The 27000-nt window shown below is 42.9% G+C and overlaps 1 protein-coding gene across 1 annotated transcript; it reads right to left on the bottom strand.

Annotated features, from left to right (window-relative positions):
- Positions 1–16572: 16572 nt before the first annotated feature.
- Positions 16573–25541, bottom strand: LOC117541575. Its single transcript, XM_034208785.1, has 3 exons — positions 25305–25541; positions 16910–17308; positions 16573–16764 (listed from the first exon to the last, which is right to left on the bottom strand). Exons 1-3 carry the CDS (start codon positions 25539–25541, stop codon positions 16573–16575), a joined length of 828 nt encoding a protein of 275 aa, XP_034064676.1.
- Between the last annotated feature and the right edge of the window lie 1459 nt (positions 25542–27000).

Genomic DNA, 27000 nt, shown 5'->3' on the forward strand with positions numbered 1-27000 from the left:
TTATCCCTGTTTGTGATTGGTCAAATGTTGCTAACCCCGCCCCTTTCACGTGAACACGCTCTCAGCTGGAGAGAAAAACCCTGGCTTGATTTACCGAGTTGATAACCAGCGTCGTAGGTCTACTTAGCGAGAGCGCGTTTGTTAGTTAGTTAAGATATCATACCTCAAACGTATCCAGGGTCTGTTGAACTGGCTTCGTAGTACAGGGCACAGGTGGCTGCATAGCAGCGCTAATGTCAAAGACACACACATTATATTTTTCTTTTACCATGCAGTGACAAAAATATTTGGGAAGGCTTAGCCTTCCCTAGCCTACAGTAGCCGCCGCCCCTGTGGAGGTCTCTTCTAAGTATTTGGCGATCCGGAAGTGAGGGTGTCGGGATAAACGTAAGACCACGTTCCAGGACCGCCTGGTCCGAAGGTGACAGGTGAAAGGACGAGGGATTGGTTATATTAGATAGCGAAGGAGTGGAAGGCAGCTCTGCACTTGATGGCCCTAGTGTAAACCCAAATTGTTTATCCAATGGTGCATCATGGCTTGTGCTGTATTGGGATCCCAATGGATGTTGTCCCTAACAGTGTAAAAGAGAAGGGACGGTAACTTTGGGAGATGGGTAGCCTGTGTTCGTCGTCCATAACATACGCCTGCCCATACCATAACCCCACCACCACCATGGGCCACTCGATTCACAACATTACCCTAACCCTACCCCTCACACCAGATACTGACTGGTTTTCGGACCCCCCCAATAAAGCAAAAATGCATGTTTCAGAGTGGCCTTTTATTGTGGCCAGCCTAAGGCACACCTGTGCAATAATCATGCTGTCTAATCAGCATCTTGATATGCCACACCTGTGAGGTGGGATGGATTATCTCGGCAAAGGAGAAGTGCTCACTATCACAGATTTTTTCAGATTTGTGAACAATATTTGAGAGAAATGGTTATTTTGTGTATATAGAAAATGTTTTAGATCTTTGAGTTCATTTCATGAAAAATGGGAGCAAAAACAAAAGTGTTGCGTTTATATTTTTGTTCAGTGTAACTTACCCTTTTCAGAAGGCACTGTCATCAGCTTTAGGGAGCTCTGATTAATAGCCCAATAGTTCATTATCATCAGAAAAAAAAAGATTTTCCAGGACATTTAACTTTTTCTGTGATTTTCCATGTGTTTTCAATGATGGAAAAGTTGGTCAACTGTTCTCCAGATTGTCTGAAATGTTATAGGAGTATCACATTGACAAAGCTGTGTTATTTCATAAAGTGCGAGAATACAACCACATTTGAGGGTAAATAACAAATGCTTGGTTAATTTCAGTGTGGTATCATATCAGTGGTTCATTAAGCCTCTATGGAAAAAAGTAGTCTTTTCTTTGTTCACACATCCATATACTACATTCTGACCATTGTAGTTCATCAGACTAGCAGCACATATTCCCGGGCCTCTATAAGCAACATAAGCTGGGAAAAGCCATTTTAACTAATGACACTGCTGGTAATTATGATTACATACTCAAGTCTGCAAGTGTAAAAAAAGTTCACACCTTTGCTACGCAGCCATTGTATCCCTATTTAGGTTTAAACAACTTTAATTATTGTACTGTGACAAAAATAATCATTAATCCTTTGAAAGTCCCCTGGTAGTGGGAGTAATTGACTTACCTGACGACAGTAAAAAATAAAAAGCGCTTTTCAACAAAAACATTTAAGCTAAAGCTTTATACTGTAAAGCACTGCAAATTGATTCTATGCTGTTCCACTTCTACGACCGAGGCTTCCATTACAAACGCTTTGATTGGAAGCAGTAAGTGAGATAACAAGATGAAGTGTTTCCTAAGGTTCATCGTGCTTTAAGAGAACAAAAACTATTGTCTTCGCCTGCTCCTCTGTCTCTGTCTTTCTTGGTGGCATCATTAAAATAGTGGAGATTATTGCGGTGTGGGATTAATGGACACCCTCCATTGAAAAGCCGTTCCAGGCACACAGGATCCCAGGTAATGAAGAAGCATCATGAGTTATGACTTCACGCAGGGCCAGGCAGACACATTTGAAGTGCAGAAATGGTCACTGCTGACTTATCACCCCTGTGGAGATGACTGAAAATCCCACACTGTGCTGCTTTGGTACAGTGACATGTTTCAACCATAGACTGTATATGTAAAGGTTTCAACCCAGGGCAGGCATATACACAGTGCTTGTTATTTTACCTTTAAATAAATAGCTTGACATTTCAGGAAATAGACTTATTTACATCATTACCTAGAGTAAGATGAGAATATTGATACTATTTCATGTTCCTATCCTGCATACAGCATTAAGCTACAGTACAGTGGGGAGAAAATACTTTTTCTCATTTTAAACCCCTGCTTCCATTCTTTATGCTGAGCAAACTGCTTGTCACAGACTGCATAGAAGAAGTGGACACAGTGAAGGCTTCTCAATTCTCAAATTTCCCCTCCTCGACTCCTATCCTCGTGTCTTAGTCCCGCCCACAGGAGATGCGAGCGGAGGAGTCGAGGAGGGGAAGCAGCAGGCGGTTAGAGAAATGAGAAATCCTCCTCTGAGCGGTCATTTTAAAGCGACGTATGTTAATTATTATGTGGCAACAGCTGCATCAGCTGTCGAGTGTTTTGTCATGTATTTTATAATCTCTGTTAGATCAGCTGAACATTGTTCCCCCACATATCTACTTTTAATTCAATTTGCAACAAGGCATAGTATGACAAGAATGTATGAATATTTTCAACACATAGGCCTATATTAGCATCTCTTCTGTATTGTGCCGCACTAAAACATCAGGGTTGCCAACTTTGGGTACCTGGCTGGAGTGAGATTTTGATATCATGGGTTTAATTACACATATGCGCACTAAATGACTGTTATTGTGTCAGCAGCGGGACCTTAGCATATAGGATATATATACAATATATACAAATACACAATATTGGACACAGACTATAAAGGGCACAAAGTTTCAATCACTAATGAAAGTCAAACACATCTTTGTTTCCACTGTTTTATTGTGTGCCTGTAGCAATAAGCAATTAATTAACTTATCGTAGGATAATTAAAAATGAACTCGATAAATGCCATTTACGTGACTAGCAGTTTGAAAGGATGTACTTGAATTATTATTATATATTATCATTATGTCAGTGGTCTAAAATGGTCATACAACGGTGCCGGCAATATTATCGTTTATCGCAATAATTTCCGGGAAAATGTATCCAACAAAATTAATTATCGTGAGAGGCCTATACATGAAACACACAGACACAAACAAATCTACAGACGTACTCCAAAATGGCAAAGATATTGATTAACACACTCTCACTCTCATATACTCGTTGACTCTATGTTGGCCTAGTAGAACAATAAGCAGCAGACTTTTACTTTTTTATCATTTCTACTGGATCTTGGATCTTAGCATGCGCAATACGGTCGGGGATTGACCAACCGGCTCCCACTGCTCTGCTGTCTGTTAACGTTGTTAAGAGTGGTGGGGGCGGGGAGGGAGCGGATCGACAGCTCGAGCAGCTGTCAACTCAACATTGTAAATAACCAACCAAAAACGATCGCCGGTTCATCTTGTTTTTGGCGTGAGAATAGTTTGGGCAGCGTGAGAGCGTGAGATTGAGAGTGAAAGCATGTGTCACACGCCAGATGCCTGAGAGTTGGCAACCCTGAAACATTAGTATGAAAAGTACCCTACAAATAAAGGGAGACATATACATTAGGCTTATATACGTTTGATATATTCACACATGCGCACACAAACACCTAAAAAAAACAATGACTGTCTATACACTATACACAGATGTTTACCTTTTTAAACTAGTAGGCTTAATGACATGATGAGTCATCAAGTCACACCTCTTTGACAAAACACCTGTGCCTAATTTCTAATCAATTACCGAATCATGAGGGACCTGACGGGCTATATAGGCCGTGTCTCAATTCAGGGGCTGCACCCTTTGGAGGCTGTATTTGTAGGCCGCCTAAGTCACTTCCGCCGAAAGAAGGCTGTCCCAATTTAAAAAAAAGACGAGACTCCTCCGAATGCGGCCCACAAATGCGGCCTACTTTTCCCCAATTTTGAAGGATACATCTGATGTACACTGCGCGGCCTACCATATCCCAGGGTGCAATGCGCGCAGGGAAGAGTGAGTTTTTTTCAAATGAAATGGCTTCCGGTCTCCCCAGCACAGAGGATTTAAAAGCAGCAGCAAGCGGAGGAAACACTAATAAATGTGAGTATTGGGTTTTAACTTACTTTAAATTAACTAACGTTAAACCCAAGGGGCATTCAAATGTACATTTTCGTTAAATAACAAGGATAAATATGTGACGCTAACTAGCTAGCTGGACGTACTGCACTTGTTTTTTATACAATTCAGAAATGTACTAAAGTCAAACAGAGATCTTGGCTCTGTTATAGATAAGTTATACTTTATTACATAAATAGACCAAAGTGAAAACATTTAGACCGGTATAGCCAACAGTACGATGGGATTTATAAAATGCAACCCTGACGTAGCTGCTGTTTGCTTTATTTATTTCGGTAACACTTTACAATAAGGTACACAAAATATGCATAGTTACTGAGGAGTTCCTGAGTGACTGTGATTGTAGAACTGATGGTTAGTTACTGGTTAACAGACTGGGGGTACTGTATTAATGAATCATTCGTTAATGGTTAGTTAATGAGGAGTTCCTGAGTGACTGCGATTATAAACATGTGTTAGTTACTGGTAAACAGACTGGGGGCAGGGCTCGCAATTAACGATGTCCCGATGTCGCGGGGACCATAACAATTCCTACTGGGACACAAATCTATTTTGTCTGGGACTATTTCGGGACAGTGAAAAAAAAATTAAAAGTAAACTTCAAAATGGGTGTTATTTGCAAAGTCATTGGGCTGTCAAATCATAGAATGCATTCTACGTCATCCACTCTGCTGCTGACTGCTGCTAGACTCGCGCCAATGCAACGGTCACGACAGTTAAAAAAAGAAGAAAGAAATGCTGAGGTGGTTGAATAAACAGCCCCCTGATGCAAGCCCCAATTCTGCCGACTCCCGAAACGAAAACATCCCAAGTCCTGGTCATGATGCATCATCTTCCACTGTGGTAAGTTAGTTGTCTTAAGTGTCAATGTTAGCTAGCGCTAACTAACGCTAGCAACTGAAGTGTGCCTTACAATGCATACAAACGTCCTAAAATGCGGTGTCATGTTCTTTTGAAGTTTGTGAAAATGATGTGAAATACAGTTGATCAGAATAAGAGGTGTTGCCGATCATTTTTGTATTTTCTTTGTCAGCCAGTCAGTGACCAGGCTAGAATCTTTAGCTGCAAAAACGTAAGGCATTTAGCTAATCATTTAGCTTTTCATCTTTTTTTAGTGTTTTAGTTTTTTTGGGTCAAGAACGTCAGTCAGATAGGGTGACGATTAGAAAAGGGGTCGCAACGTAATTTTAGTTTGTCAATCACAGGGCTCGACATTAACGACTGCCCGATGGCCCGGAGCCATCTAGTATTTAGCTCGGGCAATGAAGCCTCACCTGCTGGTTGCCCGATCGGGCAATCTATTATGCCAGTATCATGCAGCTCGCGGATCCATTAATGAGTGACCCGACAGTAAAACTAAACATATCTATAACTAGTTTAGGTATTTTGAGAGGTAATTAAAATAGCTACGTTTGATATTCTAACCTGAAGTGTGTGTTTTGTCCGCTCACCGCTGCATGTGACTATGCTGAGCTGCGTGTAGAGTCTCGACTCGTCAGCAGCAGCTGATCTCTCTCTCCCGTCAGATTAGACTTCACACGCGTTTATGTCCATATCGATCAGATCCAGCTATTTCTAGCTAATGATATGACTACCTGCTTATTAAAAGACACCTAAACAATAAGCGTCGTCGCTATGCAACCGGGTGAGGCCGCAAAGTATAGCGCAGCATTATGCCTTTGTTTACATGCCCACTGGAACCCCGAGGCATTACCAACAGATCAACGCACAATCAACCCATACAGGACATCTATTTCTCCACATTAAGTGTTAGACATTATAATTGACTCTTCTGGTCTGTCACATACTCTTCTGGTCTGTCACAGACTCTTCTGTCTGTCACATACTCTTCTTGTCTGTCACATAAGTGGCGCAACTGAAGCGGTATTGCACTAAAGGGAAATTATTTTGACCGAAGAGATTTAGATTTGCAGGCTAACGGGAACTCTGACGTCGCCATTTTGTGTGCTTCGCGGATGCGCTCGGCTCCTCTCGACTGCTGCTTGGGTCTGCTCGGTCAGCTTCCGGATTCGTTCAACCAACTTACAGTAGATAATAGGGGTGTAACGGTTCACAAACATTTCGGTTCGGTACGTACCTCGGTTTTTTGGTCACGGTTCGGTTCGGTACGTTTTCGGTACAGCAGAATTTTTTTTCACAAAACAAAACATATATATATATATTTTTATTATTATTATTAAACTGTGAATAATGTATTCACTCAAATAAATACAAAATATAATAAAATAAACATTAAGGTGCAGCATTTCGATGAACTGAAATAATCTGTATTTGAACTTTACTGTACTAGTACTCACAAAACATAAACTATTAGTTTTGGGTTTTTAATTATTATTAAACTGTGAATATTCACTCAAATAAATACAAAATATAATAAAATGAACATTAAGGTGCAGCATGTCGATGAACTGAAATAATCTGTATTTGAACTGAACTGTACTAGCACCTAAGCAGCCAGTTTGACATTATGACTTGCTTGTCATTATATTTTCATGTTGTTTAAAGAAAGATGAACTTGTCCACATTGCTTGCCGAAAGGGCAGATCTGCTGGCACTAACAATGTCTCCTGCTGTGGAGAACACCCTCTCTAGGGACAGAGGTAGCAGACACAGCCAGGTAGCGCTTTGCTAACATGGCAACATAAGGATATTTGGCGTTTGTAATAGCTTTGGCTCGGTCTGAACTCTCTGCGAGTGGTGGAGGCTTAAATGCTAGTGGGAGTTGGGTTTGCACTTCAGTCATTTTTTCTTTTGGTACCGGTGATATTCACGTTCGGGTGATGCCTTTTCAAGAGTGTGCAAGTTTGATGTATTGCCAGCCGCGTAACCAATTTTAGTTGAACAATGCCGACAAACAGCTTTGGTTCAGTCCACCTGTCTTTGTCCGTCATCCTTGTACGTAACTGCGAAACCAAAATGTTCCCAAACCGGAGACTTCAATGATGCTGGAGGATTTTCGAGCTCAACTTTATCTGCGTTCGCCATTTCGACAGTTCCTCAAATTACTGACTACATTTGAACGCATCCCTCTGACCAGCTCTCATAGTATGCCTCTCATCCAATGAAATGACTTGACGCGTTGAACACAATGTGAGCAAATTACTCTGAATGCTGCGACGCAGCACCTGAGATTACTTCCAAAAAGTTATTCACGTTCTCAATTTTTTACGTTTAACGTTATATTCGTTCGGTACACTTCGGTACACACCTGTACCGAACCGAAGGGCCCGTACCGAATAATTTCGGTACGGGTACGTGTACCGTTACACCCCTAGTAGATAACATTACAAACATTTTGAACAGGGGCCATAATAGTGTAAATAACGTTTGTTTTGGCAGTTATAACTGAATGTAATGTGTTCTACTTTTTTACATCTGGGAAGGCATTTGCCTTCATCAGATGGAAAGTGTCGAGTGAATGAGTGAGAGCAAGATGATTGACATTCATGAATGAAAATAGAAGATCAATTTATATTCCTATAGTACTACTGACTTGTGAGGATAACTTGTAATTATAACTGAAAACAGATACATTTATTAAACTGTATTATGGAACTTCTGTTTTTTTTATTATCATTCATACCACTTGTATTGCCAGATAGAGGGTTCCGATCATAAAACACAGAGACCATACAGCCATACCATATTGAATTGAAAAATACAAATCAGAATTCTTCAATGTTGACATGACAATGATAAATTAGTCTGGATATTGAGAAACAATAGAAAAACATGTCTTAAAACAACTCTCTTCCCTTCTACTCTAGGAGAGGCAACAGATCAGACTAATATTCATATGTTTAAAAGAATAAGTATTTTAAACTTACATGGTGGACCAGAGTCTATGGTGTGATGATTAACTGACAAAAAAGTATCAAATTATATGTATTCTGCATAATTGGGGGGGCGACGATACAAATTTAAATTTGGGACACTGCTGGTTATATCCGGGACAATACAAAGTAGAATTCGGGACAGTTGTGGGACACTGAGGAAAAAAGTTAATTTCGAGCCCTGACTGGGGGGTACTGTATTTATTAATGAATCATTAGTTAATGGTTAGTTAATGAGGAGTTCCTGGGTGACTGCGATTGAAGCAACAGCAGGGCACTTTTAAATAGGGTTGGGTACCGAGAACCGGTTTCGGTTCGGAACCGGTTCCAACATTTCGATTCCAACGGCATCATTTAGAAATGTGAATTTCAGTTCCGCTTTTCGATGCCTAAAGAAATGTTTCTCGCCGCTCTCCGTAGCCTACTGTATGACTGCAGCGGGGCGGGAAATGTACAAGCCCCCAGGAAGTGCGCCGGACTCAGATGAAAATATTCGTGCTGGCCAAACGGCGGTACTACATTTCCGTTTGGTTGCCAGGCCCGGAAACACTTTTTCCCATTGACTTACATGGGGAAAGAGTGGTCTGTAAATCGTTGGATACTTTTTTTTAAACTAAATAAACTACCCAGTATGAACACTTGTATAGCCCTTATTAAAAACATTCGTTCCTCAAGTTGTAATAATGTGCTAATAACGTTATTCTGAGAGTTATTTCCCTCTGCATTATGAACGCGCATCTGACCCACGGGACCGCCGCCCGGCACGTTCATGTTACGTGTCCCGACCAATCAGAGCACACTGTGCTCGGAAGGGTGGGGGCTGGAGCTATTGGAGCTACAACGAGCCGTTAAAGGCAGAGAGTGAAATTCAGTGAATACAATACACGTAGTTTACAGAGATGCTGTTTGAGAAACCAATGTGAGTTGCATTTATCTTTACCCATGGATGCACAATAAGAACGGACCCATATCGTCTTACTGCCATCCCATGGAGCTGTAATAATGGATATATTGCACATGTTTGCTATAATTCATTATCATACTACATGGGCTGTATGATTAAATCTTGTACCGTAAATGTTGTATTAAATAAAGTTAATATTACTTTATATATATATATATATATATATATGTATGTATATATATGTATGTATGTGTATATATATATATATATATATCTTCTCTCTGAAGAACCAGCACCTTACCGTGGTAGAGAGGTTTGTGTGCCCTGATGAACCTGGGGGCTGTGTTGTCTGGCACCTTGTGTTCCTGGTAGGGTCTCCCATGGCAAATTGGTCTCAGGCAAGGGGCCAGACTAAGATTGGTTCAAAAGACCTCATGAAAGACGATACAAGAAGTGAGGATACCCGGCCCGGAGGAAGCCCGGGGTCCCCTTCTGGAGCCAGGCTCAGAACGAGGACTCGTCGGCGAGCGCCTGGTGGCCGGGCTTGCCACGGAGCCCGGCCGGGCCCAGCCCGAAAAGGCAACGTGGGCAACACCTCCGCTTCTCCGTCCCACGGGCCCACCGCCTACGGGAAACAGCGATGGGGTCGGGTGCGCTGCCAGAAGGGTGGCAGTGAAAGCGGAGGGTCTCGACGGACCAGACCCGGGCAACAGAAGCTGGCTTTGGGGACGTGGAACGTCACCTCTCTGGGGGGGAAGGAGCCGGAGCTTGTGCGGGAGGTGGAGCGTTACCAGTTGGATCTGGTTGGGCTCACCTCTACGCACAGCGTCGGCTCTGGAACCTTACTTCTGGATAGGGGTTGGCCTCTATTCTTCTCCGGAGTTGCTCAAGGTGTGAGGCACCATGGGGATACTCACAAGTCCCCGGTTAGGTGCTTCGTTGTTGGAGTTTACCCCAGTTTACCTCCCTACGCCTGCAGGTTATGGGGGGGAAAACTCTGACTGTTGTGTGTGCTTATGCACCCAACAGCAGTTCAGAGTATACGGCCTTCTTGGAGACCCTGGAAAGAGTCCTGTATGGGGCTCCTGAAGGGGACTCTTTAATCTTGCTGGGAGACTTCAACGCACATGTGGGCAATGATGGAGACACTTGGAGGGGCGTGATTGGGAGGAACGGCCTCCCTGATCTGAACCGGAGTGGTGGTTTGTTACTGGACTTCTGTGCTAGTCATGGATTGGCCATAACAAACACCATGTTCGAACATAAGGATGCTCATAAGTGTACGTGGTACCAGGGCACCCTAGGCAGAAGGTCCATGATCGATTTTGTTATCGTATCATCGGACCTGAGGCCGTATGTTTTGGACACTCGGGTAAATAGAGGGGCGGAGTTGTCAACTGATCACCATCTGGTGGTGTGTTGGGTCGAGTGGCGGGGGAAGCCTCTGGATAGACCTGGTAAGCCCAAACGTGTAGTTCGGGTGAACTGGGAACGTCTGGAGGAGGCCCAAGTTCAGGAGGCCTTCAACTCACACCTCCGGCGGAGCTTTTCGGGCATTCCTGTGGAGGTTGGGGACATTGAACCAGAGTGCTCGGTGTTCAAAGCCTCTATTGCAGAAGCCGCGGCAGGGAGCCGTGGTCTCAAGGTCTTAGGTGCCTCAAGGGGCGGTCAGGGAAGCCGTCCGACTGAAGAAGGAGGCCTTCAGGGATTTGTTATCCCGGGGGTCTCCCGAGGCAGTTGCAAGGTACCGACAGGCCCGAAGGGCAGCAGCCTCATCCGTGGCCGAGGCAAAGCAGCGGGTGTGGGAGAAGTTCGGAGAAGACATGGAGAAGGACTTTCGGGTGGCACCAAAGTTGTTCTGGAAAACTGTCCGACACCTCAAGAGGGGGAAGCAGGGAACCATCCAAGCTGTGTACAGTAAGGATGGGACGTTGTTGACCTCAACTGATGGAGTGTTAGGGCGTTGGAAGGAACACTTTGAGGAACTCCTGAACCCGACAACTCCGCCCTCTATGTTAGAGGCAGAGCTGGAGTATGACGGGGGATCAACACCAATCTCCCGGGGGGAGGTCACTGAGGTCGTCAAACAACTCCACAGGGGCAAAGCCCCGGGGGTGGATGAGATCCGCCCGGAAATGCTGAAGGCTCTGGGTGTTGAGGGACTGTCATGGTTGACACGTCTCATCAACGTTGCGTGGAAGTCGGAAACAGTACCGAAGGAGTGGCAGACCGGGGTGGTGGTTCCCCTTTTTAAAAAGGGGGATCAGAGGGTGTGTGCCAATTACAGAGGCATCACACTACTCAGCCTCCCCGGGAAAGTTTACTCTAAGGTGCTCGAAAGGAGGGTCAGGCCGATTGTCGAACCTCAGATTGAGGAGGAACAATGCCGATTCCGTCCTGGTCGTGGAACGACGGTTCAGCTTTTTACTCTCGCAAGAATCCTGGAGGGGGCCTGGGAGTACGCTTATCCGGTCTACATGTGTTTTGTAGACTTGGAGAAGGCGTATGACCGAGTTCCCAGGGAGTTACTGTGGGAGGTGCTGCGGGAGTATGGGGTGAGGGGGTCTCTACTCAGGGCCATCCAATCTCTGTACTCCCAAAGCGAGAGCTGTGTCCGGGTCCTCGGCAGTAAGTCGGACCCATTTCCGGTGAGGGTTGGCCTCCGCCAGGGCTGCGCTTTGTCACCAATCCTGTTTGTAATATACATGGATCGGATTTCGAGGCGTAGTCATGGGGGAGGGGGTCTGCAGTTCGGTGGACGAAGGATTGCACCACTGCTTTTTGCAGATGATGTGGTTCTAATGGCTTCATCGGTCTGCGACCTTCAGCACTCACTGGATCGGTTCGCAACCGAGAGTGAAGCGGCTGGGATGAGGATCAGCACCTCCAAATCTGAGGCCATGACTCTCAGCAGGAAACCGATGGACTGTCCACTCCAAGTAGGGAATGAGTCCTTACCCCAAGTGAAGGAGTTCAAGTATCTCGGGGTCTTGTTCTCGAGTGAGGCAACAATGGAGCGTGAGATGGGCCGGAGAATCGGAGCAGCGGGAGCGGTACTGCAGTCGCTTTACTGCACCGTTGTGACGAAAAGGGAGCTGAGCCAGAAGGCAAAGCTCTCTGTCTACCGGGCCATTTTCGTTCCTACCCTCACCTATGGTCATGAAGGATGGGTCATGACCGAAAGAACGAGATCGCGGATACAAGCGGCCGAGATGGGTTTTCTCCGCAGGGTGGCTGGTGTCTCCCTTAGGGATAAGGTGAGAAGTTCGGTCATCAGGGAGGGACTCGGAGTTGAGCCGCTCCTCCTTCGCGTCGAAAGGAGCCAGTTGAGGTGGTTCGGGCACCTAGTTAGGATGCCACCTGGGCGCCTCCCTAGGGAGGTGTTCCAGGCACGTCCAGCTGGGAAGAGTCCAAGGGGTAGATCAAGGGGCTCTCTGCTGGAACTGCTACCCCCGCGACCCGACCACGGATAAGCGGGAGAAGATGGATATATATATATATATATATATATATATATATATATATATATATATTAGGGCTGTCAGTCGATTAAAATATTTAATCGCGATTAATCGCATGATTGTCCATAGTTAATCGCAAATTAATCGCACATTTTTGATCTGTTTTAAATGTACCTTAGAGGAATAGTTTTCAAGTTTGTAATACTCTTATCAACATATGAGTGGACAAATATGCTTTATGCTAATGTTTATTATCATTTGAACAATGACAAATATTCTCATGAATATTAAACACAACAACTTCTGAACATTACAAATATTCGCCTCAATTCAACCTGGAACCTAATACAATAAAAATGGTGTGTGTGTGTGTGTGTGTGTGTGTGTGTGTGTGTGTGTGTGTGTGTGTGTGTGTGTGTGTGTGTGTGTGTGTGTGTGTGTGTGTGTGTGTGTGTGTGTGTGTGTGTGTGTGTGTGTGTGTGTGTGTGTGTGTGTGTGTGTGTGTGTGTGTGTGTGTGTGTGTGTGTGTGTGTGTGTGTGTGTGATGGATCGTTGGAGCTATGTACAACTCGAGGCATATGCTCGAACGGGAGCTGCCTGGACGTTGCAATCATGTTGCGCACTATCCGTGCTGAGTGTGCTGACTTTTCGTACAATGTCCCACTGTCTGGCTGCCTGCATAAAGTCAAGTGCTCGGCGCAGTTGTCGGCGAAATGTCGCTCCTCTGTTTTCATTTCAACAGCTCCTTATATCCGTTAGCGCAGCTAGCTAGCACCAGATGCTAACAACAAGAATGCACGTAATGTCTCTCTCTCGCTCGAGCCACACATACACACATCCTCCCGGTCCTCCCAATAGCCAGTCGGTGCCTGCCGGTGAGCGTGGAAGTGTGGTCTGCTACAAGCGGGCGGCAGGAGCGGGGCTGTCAGCATCAGCTTGCAGATGGTATTTTAAACTCGATGCGCTCTGAAACTACGGGGCGGCCGAGGACAAAAAATACACATGCGTTAATCGCGTTAAAATAATTAGTGGCGTTAATTTTTTTTTGCGTTAACTTGACAGCCCTAATATATATATGTGTATATATATATGTGTGTGTGTATATATATATATATATATATATATATGTGGATGAGGATGAGGTGTAAAATAGTAATAAAATGAAACTATTGAGCACAGAATTAAGATGAGTTTATAAAAACCCTTTACATGTGAACAGCTTTTACTGTAGATAGAAATGGATGATCCCATGTTGTAGAGCATCTATATGGCATCCTATATGGTAGGCTATATTGGATGTTGGAATTTGATGCAGGCAACTTGGTGATATGGACTTTAAAAGTATAGTTTCGGATTGGTGGACTTCAGGAATAATAACGTTACTCGCGATCTCAATAGAAGGGTCAAATACATGCATTTCCCAGCCAACACGGGAGCCTTGACATCTACAGTGAAACTTCTTATGCAAGTTTATCCTCAAATGTAAGTAGCTGTGTTTTAACTGTGGTAAACTTGGGTTTATCAACGTTAGTTAGTAAGCAGTGCAATCTTGCTAACTAGCTAGCAACTTGAGTTTGAGTTTGTTTTGAATTTGGATTTGTTAATGATGGTTAGCAAGCACATGGAGTGCAATCTTGCTAGCCAACATTCAGTTTGCTAACTAACTAGCTAGTGTTGGCTAGCTTGCATTGCTAGCTAACAGGGCTCTCAAGTTTTGAACAGAGTTCAGAGTAAGACTTTGGCAGCGGCCCAATGTCATTTGGTGCCAAATATTTCTTACCTTGCACTTGATTGAGGACATACTCCCCCAAAACTCCTCAACATTAAAGGTGGTGGGATATTGGGGCATGCTGATATCCATCAGCTGATATTCCAGGAACTCCTCACACACCTTGTCCTGTTCCTCCGGCCCATGCAAAGGTAGTAGTTCCTGAAATCTAAAAAGAGCACCATGTGTAAAAAACTGATTAATGTATTCAATCAAAATATTGAAATCCTGGAAAATGTGGAAACCCTTACCTGTCTATAAAGTATAGGGCATCTTCCACCCCACACTCAGTCCTCTGCTGCACATCCACAAATCTTGTATGCCTCAGAAGAGCCTCCTTCAGAGGGAGTTTATTGATGCCATACTCCACAGCCCTGACCATAAATGCCAGTGCTGCCTGTTGGAATAGCTGCACCTCCTGAGGTGTGATGTCTCCAGCCTCAAGGAGCCTATTGAGGGTAGCTCTGGTGGTGAAGCCAACATTTAGTTTTTCTCCTACCAGACAGAGAACAGAAAGAGATAGAGAAGCAAATTAAGTCCAGGTAGTTTCAACAATATGAATCAGGTAGAGACAGGGATTTCACTTGGCAATTTAACTCAAAACTAGACAAACAGTCAGTGTATAGATTCAGTCTGTCTAGTTTTGAGCACTATGTGCACAATAAGTGCAAGTGGTTGAAGGTATTCCTCTATGTAAGCATACAATTTTACCCATAAACTACACACGCATGGTATGCCTACACACATTTATGCTTTTTAACAGCCATAACAGAGATATCACCCAACTCGCCCAATAACAACAATCTTCCCAAAAAGTATATTTGAGGTCAATGAGAATACAGGTGTATCTCCTTATATGAAACTTTTACCTGGCAGTTGGTTTAGTGGGTCCTTGTAGAGGATGTCATGGACTTGTCGGCCCTGTAGTGCTGACGGCTTCATGAACCTCGCACACAGTTTCTTGATGAACTTTGTTATCTGCAAATTTGTAGTTCATAAAACATTTCCATGTATTACTTGAAAAAGGACATATCAGCCAATTCAAGCAGACATACTGTATTTGGCAGCAGGATGGCCTAACCCTTGCATTTTACCTCTCCGTGGAGCTGAACTGTACTGTACCCAATATACAAGCTGTTAATAAACTTTTCAATCAATCAATCAAAGATGGAAGACCTTTCTCTCTGGAGGAGGAGGTTCAGTAGGGTGAACACTGGCAGCGTCGCTTGATAGAAGAGTAGGTAGACTTCAGTCAGGGGGTTGGAAAATGCATCCACCAGCCTTCTAAATCTTGGTTGTTTCTCATCTGTAAATAAACACAGTCAGTGCTTAAAAGTACACATTTAGTCTGGTGTAATGCACCTGTATTACTGTCAATGAAACAAACAACATACTTAAAGACTTAAAATAGCTGGTAAGTGGCCCATACTGTCGCAGAATTTGTGTGATGCACCTCTCCAGGCTTAACCATCGCACTGAAATGTGCAGCAGCATTTCCATGTACTCGCTCTCATGGAATTCACAAAATTCTGGAAAATATAAAACATAACATCAACAGTAAACAAATTAAAAATGTCTGCATTTTGTTCTATAAAGAGCTGGTTGAATCACAAACCTGCCAGGTAACCTTTACGGTTGGTGCTTCCTTTAAACCAGTACCCAACATCCACGGTCAGATCCTCTGGATCAAATCCGGATATCTGCAATACATGAATTCAAGTATCTATTGCAACACTATCAGCAAACTGTTTTACATGGCATTGGGCTTAACGGATTGGTAATATAGAGTGTACATGTTTGAACTTACTTCCATAAACTTCTGCCCCGCATGTTTGGCAGTGTTGTGGATGATATGACAGGGGCATCCATGGATGTAAATACTGCCATTTTCCTTCAACATTCTGGCTGAGATTGAATTTCTGGCAGCTGTATTTACAGGGGCATTGTCAATAGAGAGACCTACACAATTTCTCCAAGGGATGTCATTTTCCTGCAAGGTGTCATTGATTTTTGTGTAGATCACTTCAGCGGTGCCACAGCTCCGCCCACTGGTGGTGCACATATCAAGGAACCTGTGCACAACTTTGTTGGTTTAAAAAATTCTGACAGTGAGAGGATTCATCTTCTCTAGACCTGTAACAATAAGGACCATAACTAAAACAATATGTTGTTCAAATTGTATGAGTGCATGTAGAAATGGATAAAAAATAGTAAATAATTACTGATAGAAGTTGTTAAGCACATACCAGTATCATTCGAGCCATCTGTGACAAGTGTGAAGGGATTCTCTCTCATCTTCATCACCAGTTCCTTCTTAAAATGAGGTGCCACTGCTTGAGGCACGTTGTTTTTGTGCTTGCGCTCTTAAAGCCCTGAGCTGTAGGGGAGTCTCTAAAACATTCTTTGTACAAGGGGCTGAAATGGTCAGCAACGGCAAAGGGAACATTGTGCTGCACCATTGCAACAGCAACCTTCACCTCAGCCCTCCTGGTCTGCAACAGAAACAACTGATTACATACCTCATAACCTTAAATACGTTTTCAAGGTAATATGACCATCAATTTGAAGAGGAATGTAATTCATCAAACATTGCCGCCAGCTTTTTAGTTTTCCTGTGCTACACTGTACTGTATGTACCTTGGCCTCTTGTACACTCATGCCTCCAACAGAAGTTTCTGGCACGTAGAACTGTGCAATACTGCTGACTGAGTTTAGAGACTGTTCTTTGGCCCGATGTCCCTTGCCTTCCACATGCCTGCTTATGTCCCTCCCGCCTTGATGAGCACAGGAGCTCTCTTGTCTGCACACTGAGCACCAGTAGAAGGAGCTGGTGGTTCCCATTGTGATGAATGGCCATCGAGTTGACCACTCCTTCTTAAAGGAACACCTATATGTGGCTGCTCCACATAATCCTCTCCTTTTCTCTGTTTCCAATGGGTTCTCCCCAGTCTCCTCCACTGCCTCCTCTACCTCCTCCACAGTCTCCTCTACTGCCTCCTCTACAGTGTCCTCTGACCTGGCCACCTTTTTAGGGAGCTGATTGTTTTGAAAGCATGAAAGAATGCTTAGTTGCCTCTTTCCTGACATCTTTGAAAGACAAATGCAATAATTATTAATATGCTTTGTTTTCTGATGAAATATACACACACTCACGCCAGGGATGGAAATGAACACCAACCATCAGCCAAATGCTGGTAAAACATAACAGTGGCTGGTAGATTTTAAATACATACAAATGTACCATTGGTTTACTACTGAATGGCTGGTAGATTTTCCCCAGTGGCTGGTAAATGTTCATGTGTTGTGTAAATATTCAAATGTTTTGAAAAATTAATTTCCAGCCCTGGCGCACGCGCACACACCGGGAAAATAGGAGACACAGGGACAGTCCAACAAGGGAGCAAATAGCCTTGGTGCTTACTACAATAACAATAACAAGAATGATAATAATAAATAACAATAATAATCATTATAATAAGTTAGTGTAGGCGCAAAATTCCGAAGAAAACAAGCGTCAGAATAGCTGCTGAAATTAGCTAGCAGGGATTCAACCGGCTAGCTAGGCTAGTTCATGCATACTCTAGTCTAGTCAGTCAAACTGTTAGCTAAAAGCTCCCTGGACATATATTCCATAACAACGGAAATCAATGATGAGATGACTTACTGTACTGAAAATATGGTCTTCTCCCACGTCGAGCAGTCTGTAGCCATGCAAAATGTCAGTGAGTGACTATGTGACAGCCGTCCTCTTTGGTTACTCTTCAGCGAGCGTCTTAATAATTGGAATGGAATCAGAATGTAATGTTGTAGCGGAATGTCTAAATCCTACCCGGATACAGCCATGTTATTTTCTAATTGGCTGTTCGACAGCTTACATTCTTTTTGATTGGTTGATGCGTGGCTACAGTGATTCTGTACTAGTTTGTTTACAAAATTGCGGCGCAACTTGGTGGGCGGTACCAGACCCGGCGGCAGACATACGTCTCTGGGCGGGCATTTGATTCACCAGGGCGGGCCCACCCCGAAACGTACATATCCCGGGAAATCTGAATTGTCAACGGGGGCTGTTAGACGCTTCCCAACTTGGGAAAGCACGCAGGCAAACCTGAGGAGCGCACACAGGGTGGAGAGGTGGAGTGAGGTTGAGTCATGGAGAGAGAGAGCGATATTGAGCGAGGCAGAGAGCGTGTACAGCGGTCTGCTTGCGCACAGAGCCGGAGTTTATGAGAGAGCCGGCTTGAGAGTCAATTTCTCTTCAAAATATAATTGATTGCCAGCCTCCCTTGTCCCTGGCTGGCTTGCTAGCTCGTTGGTAACGTAACTGATGTCTTATAATGTGCCTGCATCTGGCGCTGAGTTGCCATATTCCTTTCATGAACCACTTCCTGATATCCATTGTTGCAGATAAATATAAATGATCATAGCCAAACTAACCTAGCAAGAGTAAACTGACAGGCTGCTGTGCCGCACCTCACTCAAAAACCCACACGACTCAACCCAGCGAAAAACCAGTCTCGCGCGCAGCCTTTCATTCAGAATTTCATAGCAAAATAAAAAAATGATATTAAACTAATCTTTCAACATAGTTTAAAACAAAAATAAATATTAGGACAAAGCCCTACAAATAACAATAAATATAATAATAAAACAATTAAAATGTTGTATTCAGCCCTGATTAAAACAGCGGGCCCAAATCCTGGATGGGCGGGCCCGCCCATGACGCCGGGTCTGGGCGGTACCCTGGAAATAAATCTCTGCGTGAGAAATACAAGGTGTGGCGTGCATACTTGCCAACCCTCCCGATATTCGCAGGAGACTCCCGATTTCATTGCCCTCTCCCGGGGTCATATTTCTCCCGCATTTCTCCCGATTTCTGACAAAATCAGATTTACTCAGGACTGTTTCCACTCGGACTTTAATACAGCTACACCATTGTTTGGTTTCCATGGTAGCGTGTCTCTTTAGTAGCGTGCGCAACTGAAAGTCTAAGAGGGTGAGGCAGATAGTCACATAAAACAGAACAAGAATCGACAACTCTACCCTCTGCTCACTCCTGTCCTGTAAAATACAGGTCCAGCCCACCACACATATATGCTCCATCAAGGATGGTGCTACAGGCCGCAAGGCAGTGCACTTACAACTACAATAAGCATGTTAATGTTAATCTAATACAGCTCCGGCGATCCACTACCACCCCCCCCCCCCCCCCCACCCCCCGTGGTGGTTTTGAAATGCTCCCGATTTCTGAGGTCTCAAGGTTGGCAAGTATGGTGGCGTGTGAGCGTGTGATAGGAGTGAATATATTTATTTTTTCAAGTCTCACGCCAAATGCGTGAGACTTGAGAGGTCTGAGCTAACTACCAATAAATTTTCACATTAGGCTGTGACATTACTTCTATACTAGTTGACATGAATAGTCTAGTCTTGATAAATGTTGTAACATTCATTCTTATATCTACTTTTAGCTATTTTGTGATTTTTCTTAAAACAAATTATACTACTAAATAGGAACATTTGGGGTGAGACATTTTTGAAAAATCATTGATCATGCCTAGACTGATTCTATACATCTATACTGTTAAGCTAAGCTTACTAGTGGGGTTGCTGTACTGAGGAACCACAGGGGAACCAGCCTTATGTTTTCCCTTTTAGGTTCATTAGTTTGATTTACAAAAGATTTTACAGAGTAAGAGTAGGCATACTACCCCTTCTACGCAAGACTCATCATCTCAAATGTGTGATGCATTACAGGAGTGAGTGACAATGACACGTGGCAGATTCAAGTCACATTGGAAAGATGACTCTCAATACAAGGACTGGATTGGAGAGGTACCAGGAGATGTCCACAAGGCTTATTGCAAGTTTTGCCGCAAGTCATTTAACATCAGCAATATGGGGGTCGCTTCCCTCAAGAGCCATTCAAAAGGACAAACCCACACCAAGTTAGCTGGACAGCTAAATAATGAAAGAAGAATGACAGATTTCTTGACTACAAAAACAGGAGAGGGAAGAAGCGGCCCAACAAGCCAGGATATCGAAAGTGACAGTCAGGTGCCCAGTACCAGCAGTGAACAGCCTACGGAAAAAGGCTCTGGAGCTCAGGGGAAAACGTTTTTTTCAAGCCAAGCTGTATTTGAAGCAGAGATTCGCTGGGTCATGAAGATGGTCAGGTCACACTTCTCGTTCAACTCCAACTCTGACATTTCAAACACTTTTGCTCAGATGTTCCCAGACAGCAAAATTGCCAAACAATTTACATGTGGCGCAACAAAATCGGCTTACCTTATATGTTTTGGCTTGTGTCCTCATTTTAAAGAGCAGCTGATCGAAGACGTACGAAAAGCAAAGTGTCATGTAGTGTCTTTTGATGAATGCCTTAACAAAGTGACACAAACAGAACAGATGGATATCATTCTGCGCTACTGGAGTGAAGGGAAAGTAGCTGTGCGTTACTTCACTTCAGAGTTCCTAGGACACACTCAGGCAGAGAAGCTCTTGGAGAGTATCAACAGATCCCTGTCACCTCTGGACCCCAAGAAGCTCCTGCAAATATCGATGGACGGCCCTACAGTGAATTGGAAGTTCTTAAGAATATTCCAAGAGGACAAGAGCAAAGAGGACCCAGATGCACCAAAGCTCATCAACCTGAGAAGTTGTGGTCTGCATGTTGTGCATGGAAGTTTCCAGACCGGAGAGAGGGAAACAGGTTGGAAAATCGGAGATGCGCTGAGAGCGCTTTGGCAGGTGTTTCATGACTCGCCAGCAAGGCGAGAGGATTTCAGTGAGCTGACTAAAACGGCAAGATTTCCTCTGAAGTTCTGTGCCACTCGATGGGTTGAAGACTTGCAAGTTGCTGAGCGGGCAATCGAAGTGTGGCCAGCTGTGATGGCGTACATCCACAGCCACAAGAAACTTCCGAAGCACCAATATATCTGTGTACAATGTTTGATTGTTTGGGAAGGAATAGTTTGTGTGAAATCTTCCTTGGGAAACTAAAGGAGTGAAGTTAGGTGGAAGATAATGATTGACTCTGCCTTTGTCTACTCACGCTCTGTTCAGAAGTAATGTACCAATATATCTGTGTACAATGTTTGGTTGTCTGGGAAAGAATAGAGTTTGTGTGAAATCTTCCTTGGGAAATTAAAGGAGTGAACTCAGGTGCAAGAAGGAAGTGAAGTGACTCTCCGCCCCAAATATGTCCATATATACTGTTGTTTACCCATGCAAAATGCCCCCTGTTTCTGACTGGCTGGTCCCGATATCTGTATCGCACGGCAGTAGAGCGGGGAGCCCGGAGTGCTCTGTTACAGGGCACTCTGTATTTCGTATTGTGTTTTTTTACCATTAAAATCAGATTATTGTTATAACTTTTATGCCGGTGTTTTGAACTTCTTTTATTAAATCTGACCAGGCTCATCTAAAGGACGGCGCGGAGCAGAGGTGGGCTTTAAGCCACCACTATTGTGTTTGCTTCTACAATACGTACACCGGTTAATTCGATCGTTGGGCAGATACATCCAGATCATATTATAATGGCCAAAGTCATCAAAGTGAGCGATAACAGTTGCATTAGGCTACATAAAACTAAAAGTAGCTGGAGAGCAGCGGCAGCTAAGTGCGCCAGCGTTCGCTCTCTGCGTCTCCGAACGTTGACCTGATGACAGGTACTTTTACTTTACCTGAGTTTTCTACTCGAAGCAGGCCCCCCCAATAAAGCATAGTGATGAAGTCATTTAGTCTTGTATAGTAGATTTTTCCCAGTATTTTAGAAAACTGTGAGAGCAATGAAATTGGTCTATAGTTTGACAGTACATGTTTATCTCCAGATGTATGTATTGGTATGACTTTAGCAGTTTTCATTTTATTTGGAAATACACCGGTTTGTATTGACTGATTACAGATGTGAGTTAGTGGTTTGGCTATACATTCTATAATGCAGTGGCGAGCCGTCAGGGCCCTCTAGGCCCTCTGTGAGGGCCTAAGATATTCTAAAAAATAATATTTGAAAACATTAATAAAAAACATTTTTTTTAAAATAATTTTTTATATTTTTCATTAGTTTTACCAAAATAACTTGATTTAATTGTATTTAAAATTATATTTCCAAATAAATAAATCCTTCGAATCTGCCTGTTCAGTTTCTGTTTGAATGTGAAGGGTTAAATGCCGTCTCTGCGAATTATGTGAAGACGGGAGGGCTTGTTGGTCCCTCTCAGATTCACAGAGGGCTCGCTACAGTAACTCAATGAGAGAGTAATGTCAACTGACAGTACAATTGACCAATCATATCTTCCCTCTAAATGGGCGGGCTTTATTTTCGCGGACTTTATGACAAGTTCCGCCCGCTGTGAGGTCTATGCAAGTGGTGCAGTGACGCGTCCTATAACCCGAAAGTAAGCTTCGCTTGGATTCCCTCGACAGAAAGCAACGGGATTTCTCCATAGGATTTTGGAAAATAGCTCGAAATAAGGTCTGTGGAAAACGAACCTGTTAGATAAATGCACGTTGTGTTCAGCCGGATAATATCCACATGTCTATCCTACTTTTATTATTTTTGAATCATAAATCTAATCGATAGATTTATGATCGATAGATTTATGATTAGCATAAGTTGGTTCATGATGGCTCATTTCAGTGATATTGATGACATCGTTGCGAAATTATTAACCGAGTCATTTTCAAGATTGAGTTACAATGATAAACTGGAGTGGCAAAGGATCAGCTGAATGACCCGCCATCAAGTGCTTCATCCAAAAGGACAGGAGGATGGACTTTGTGTTTAAGTGATTTGATCATCAAAGGTAGGCCTAAGTCATTTTCAATGCGGGCCGCCGTGCCGACTTAATTCATTTGTAATTGTTACTTGGCTGTGGGTGCCCTGTCATGATAGGTGTTTATATAAATGGTGTTGTTTTGTGTGGTAGAGGGTCGCTGTCATTGATGCGTTTTGCACCCCGGGCCGCTGTTTTGATATTCGGCTGAAGTCTACGTTGAGACATATCTCTTCTTTTTTTTTCGAGGGAAGGGGGGTCAGAGGGCCTAGGTATACAAGTCACGGCTCGCCACTGCTATAATGTTTTTAACTGTATACATGTCAATATCATGACAGTCTGTAGACCTTTTACTCTTAAGTTTTTTAACTGTGTCAATAATTTCATTTTCATCGATCCCTCTTAAGAATATAGTTTCCTTCACATACTGTATATATCTTTACTTTCAACACTATCACTACAACTAGTATTTGTAATTTCCCCAGCTAGACAAGGACCAACATTGACAAAGTACTTATTGAAATCTTCGGCAACTGAGGTCATGTCATAAATTACTGTATCGTTTTTTGACAGAAAACTGTTTGGGTATTGTGCCTTTCCATTTCCTTTTTTAATAATGGTATTTAATACATTCCATGTGTTTTTAATGTTATTTTTGTTATCCTCCAATAATTTGTTGTAATGATCCATTTTGCTACATCGTATTATCTTTGTTAGTTTGTTTTTGTATGTCTTGTATTTTTGTTCAGCCTCTACTGATCCATTCTTTAAGAAGTCTTTATATAATTCATTTTTCGTTTTACATGCATTTAATATTCCCTTAGTGATCCATGGTTTTTCAGCATATTTTTGTTTCACTATTTTCTTTACACGAGGACAATGTTTTTCATACAGCCCTGATAGAATATGTAGAAATGATTCATAGGCTTCATTTGCATCTGGTACATACACTTTGTTCCAGTCTTGTTTAGATAATTCTTCTTTAAAAGAATGAACAGACTCTGGTGTTTTGTGTCTTGTAATTGTGACTTTTCTGGTGTCTTTTTTGATCCTAGTACAGTTCTGTATTGTTGCAAAGACTGGCAGGTGATCACTTGTGTCATTGATTAATATTCCACTTATTACTTTCCTATCCATAACATTTGTGAATATGTTGTCAATGAGTGTAGCACTGTGTGATGTTAATCTGGTTGGTCGTGTGATTGTAGGATATAAACTGTTGCTATACATAGAATTAATAAATTCTGTAGTTGCATTGTGTTCTTGTGGGTTCAGCAAATCAATGTTAAAATCTCCACATACAAAGAGCATTTTCTTGCTGCTTGTGTAGTTATAAAGTTCAGCTAGCTTTTTCTCAAATGTGTCAATACATGATCCTGGTTTTCTATACACGCAGCTTATCAGAAGGTTTTTAGATGTTTTCATTTCAATTTCTACTGTTATGCATTCCATAATGTTGTCTACAGCAAAAGACATATTACTGACAGATCTACTTTTGTAACTTTTGTTAATATAAAGTGCAGTCTCCCCACCTTTAGAATGTGTCCTGTTAGTAAAAAACATGTTGTATCCCTCGATTTCAACCATGTCAGCTTGCTCCTCACTAAGCCAGGTCTCTGATATTGCTAGGGCTGTAACTTGTTTCTCCAGTTGCCTTAAACAGTGTTTGATTTTTGATACATTTGAAATGAGGCTTCTGCTATTAAAATGTAATATTGATATTGATCCATCCATCATTTCATTTATTTTGAGTTGATCTTCTGTGTAGTATTCACATTGGTTATGGATGTTATTGTAGAAATTATTTTCAGGGTCAAAATCCTTTTCAATGTCTTGTGATCTATGTTCCGTGTATTTGAAACATTTCAAGTCCAGTTTTTCATATTCAACAGGTGAGTGGTTTTTGTCCAAGCTTATCATGGGTGTTCTTAGTGTGTTCATTTCAGTGTGTAGCTATTCAGTTAGGCCTACCTTATGTTGATTTTGATGTTTCATTCCTCAAACTGATCCAGCTCGGTGATTTCCCGGATAATGAGCACTTTCGCCATCTCTGCTGTTGATCCATTTAGTTTGATAATATTTTTACAATTTGTCGACCATGTTGCTTGAATCTTGTTTTGTTTCCTTAGTATACGTGCTCTCCTTGCGATGTCCGCGTTCTTCTTCGTAAGGTGTTCGTTAATGTAAACATTGGTCCCTTTTAGTTTCCTTCCTTGTCTGAGGAGTGCATATTTTTTCCTGTTGATGAACCGGATTATTACTGCTGGTTTGGCTGTTGTGTTCTTGCTCCGCAGGGCATGACAGGCCTCAATATCTCCGCTGTCAACAGATATGCCCTTGCTGTCCAAAAAGCAAAGCACCTGTTGCTCCAGCGACTCACGGTCCACCTCCGGAGCGTCGGCTCCCCCTCTCCCGGCAGCGGTGTCCTCTGAGGCCGCTGCCGCCCTGGCACAGCTCCGGTGTTTGGTCTTCAGGCCGCTGATAATCAGATCGTTCATCCTGGTGTATTGTTCGAGATCGGCCACTCGATTCTCCAGAAAAGTGATCTTTTTGTCCTTTTACATCTCCCAACACCCATATGAAACAGACCTGTAAGCAGATTTCTCTTTTTCTTTATGGATATTTTACAAATCACTCCCCTTTTAAACTGTATTCTTGTTATTTTTAAAAACGGTTTTGTTACTGTCAAAGTATTATATACCTGTTTTTCATTTAGATGTCTCTTTTTTTTTAATATAACTATAATGATCATATCAAGATGTGCCTTAACCTCACTGAGCTGAGGTTATTTGAGCCTCTCAGTCTGTCAGGAGAGAGCAATCTTCCACCTGGTTGGAGAAAAAGCTCTTTATATTCGTTAGCATAGCTAGCTAACCAGATGGGCTTACAACTAAAGACACAGCCACGCAAAAACTGCGGCATGTATAAGGCATCCTTATGGGTACTGCAATATTTGAAGTGCTTGAGCGGCGTTCTGTTGTCTGTCAGTCTGTGGGTCGGACCCCCCACGCCCCCAAAATGAAAACTCTTCGGTTCACCACGAATTACACAAGTCACCCAAATCGGCGTTAAAAAAAGTGGGAGGAGCCGAAAAGTGACTTATTTGCATGCATGTTATATGGAGCGCAGAGCAAAGGTTTGGCGAGCGTATGAAAAATGAAGATGCAGGTTTGAGACACGGAAAGAGAGGCAAACTGGGTCTCAAGACGCCTTACTATTGGACGCGCAATGTGACGGTCCGAGCGCTGCGCTCAAGTAAAAACTTGTACAACCTTAGCGCAGCACTGACCAGCTCTAGCACCGGCAAAAACAGACAATGAATGAATTAGAACCTGCGTGTCCTATGTGAAAGTTCCTTTAGTGTTAAAGTGTTACATTTCTATTAAAGCCTGTTTTTAATTTTGAATGCAAAAAACAATGCTGTGTTTTGAATATCGGGGCCTTAACACCAGGTACCTCCTACTAAAAAATCCCAGCGTCCGTTGAGCAAAAATGGCTGCAGAACCCAGGGTGAGGATGCTCGGAGTACATAGCACGGATGACACCTCTTTTCCCTTCTCCTACGTATCCTGCACAAGAATATTTAGCTACGGATAAACGGCAGACTACTGTGACTACAGCAGCTGGCCATGGAGTGCAACTGTTGCATTAAATGGCGGCAACCACCACACAACTAAATTACAATTATAAATATGTTAATTTAGAGTTTCTCTTTAACTGTGATACTCACATTGAGCACTAGATAATTGTCTGTTTGGAAGCTGCTTTAATACATTAATGTGAGTCAAAAGTCAATTTTACACATATATTCCTGCTTACTTGATGTAGTGGGACATCCTGGTATTTTTAGTTGAAAGTGCAATATCAAAATTGCAAGAAGCTGCAATTATTATTTTTCAGCTAAATTTGAGAATACAAAATGATAATACATTTTCTTTTTCTTCAGTAAAATCTGGA

The sequence above is a fragment of the Gymnodraco acuticeps genome, unplaced genomic scaffold, assembly GCF_902827175.1.
Source record: "Gymnodraco acuticeps unplaced genomic scaffold, fGymAcu1.1, whole genome shotgun sequence".
In the NCBI taxonomy this organism is placed as follows: Eukaryota; Metazoa; Chordata; class Actinopteri; order Perciformes; family Bathydraconidae; genus Gymnodraco; species Gymnodraco acuticeps.

What these genes read in the sequence shown, in the direction of transcription:
- LOC117541575 (XM_034208785.1), bottom strand. Translation starts at nt 25,541, where the DNA reads ATGAACGATCTGATTATCAGCGGCCTGAAGACCAAACACCGGAGCTGT. An exon ending in ACACAACAGCCAAACCAGCA is followed by an intron (nt 17,309 to 25,304) that starts GTAATAATCCGG and finishes CAAAACAATCAG; the next exon opens with CTCCCTAAAAAGGTGGCCAG. An exon ending in TGAGTGTACAAGAGGCCAAG is followed by an intron (nt 16,765 to 16,909) that starts GTACATACAGTA and finishes TTTCTGTTGCAG; the next exon opens with ACCAGGAGGGCTGAGGTGAA.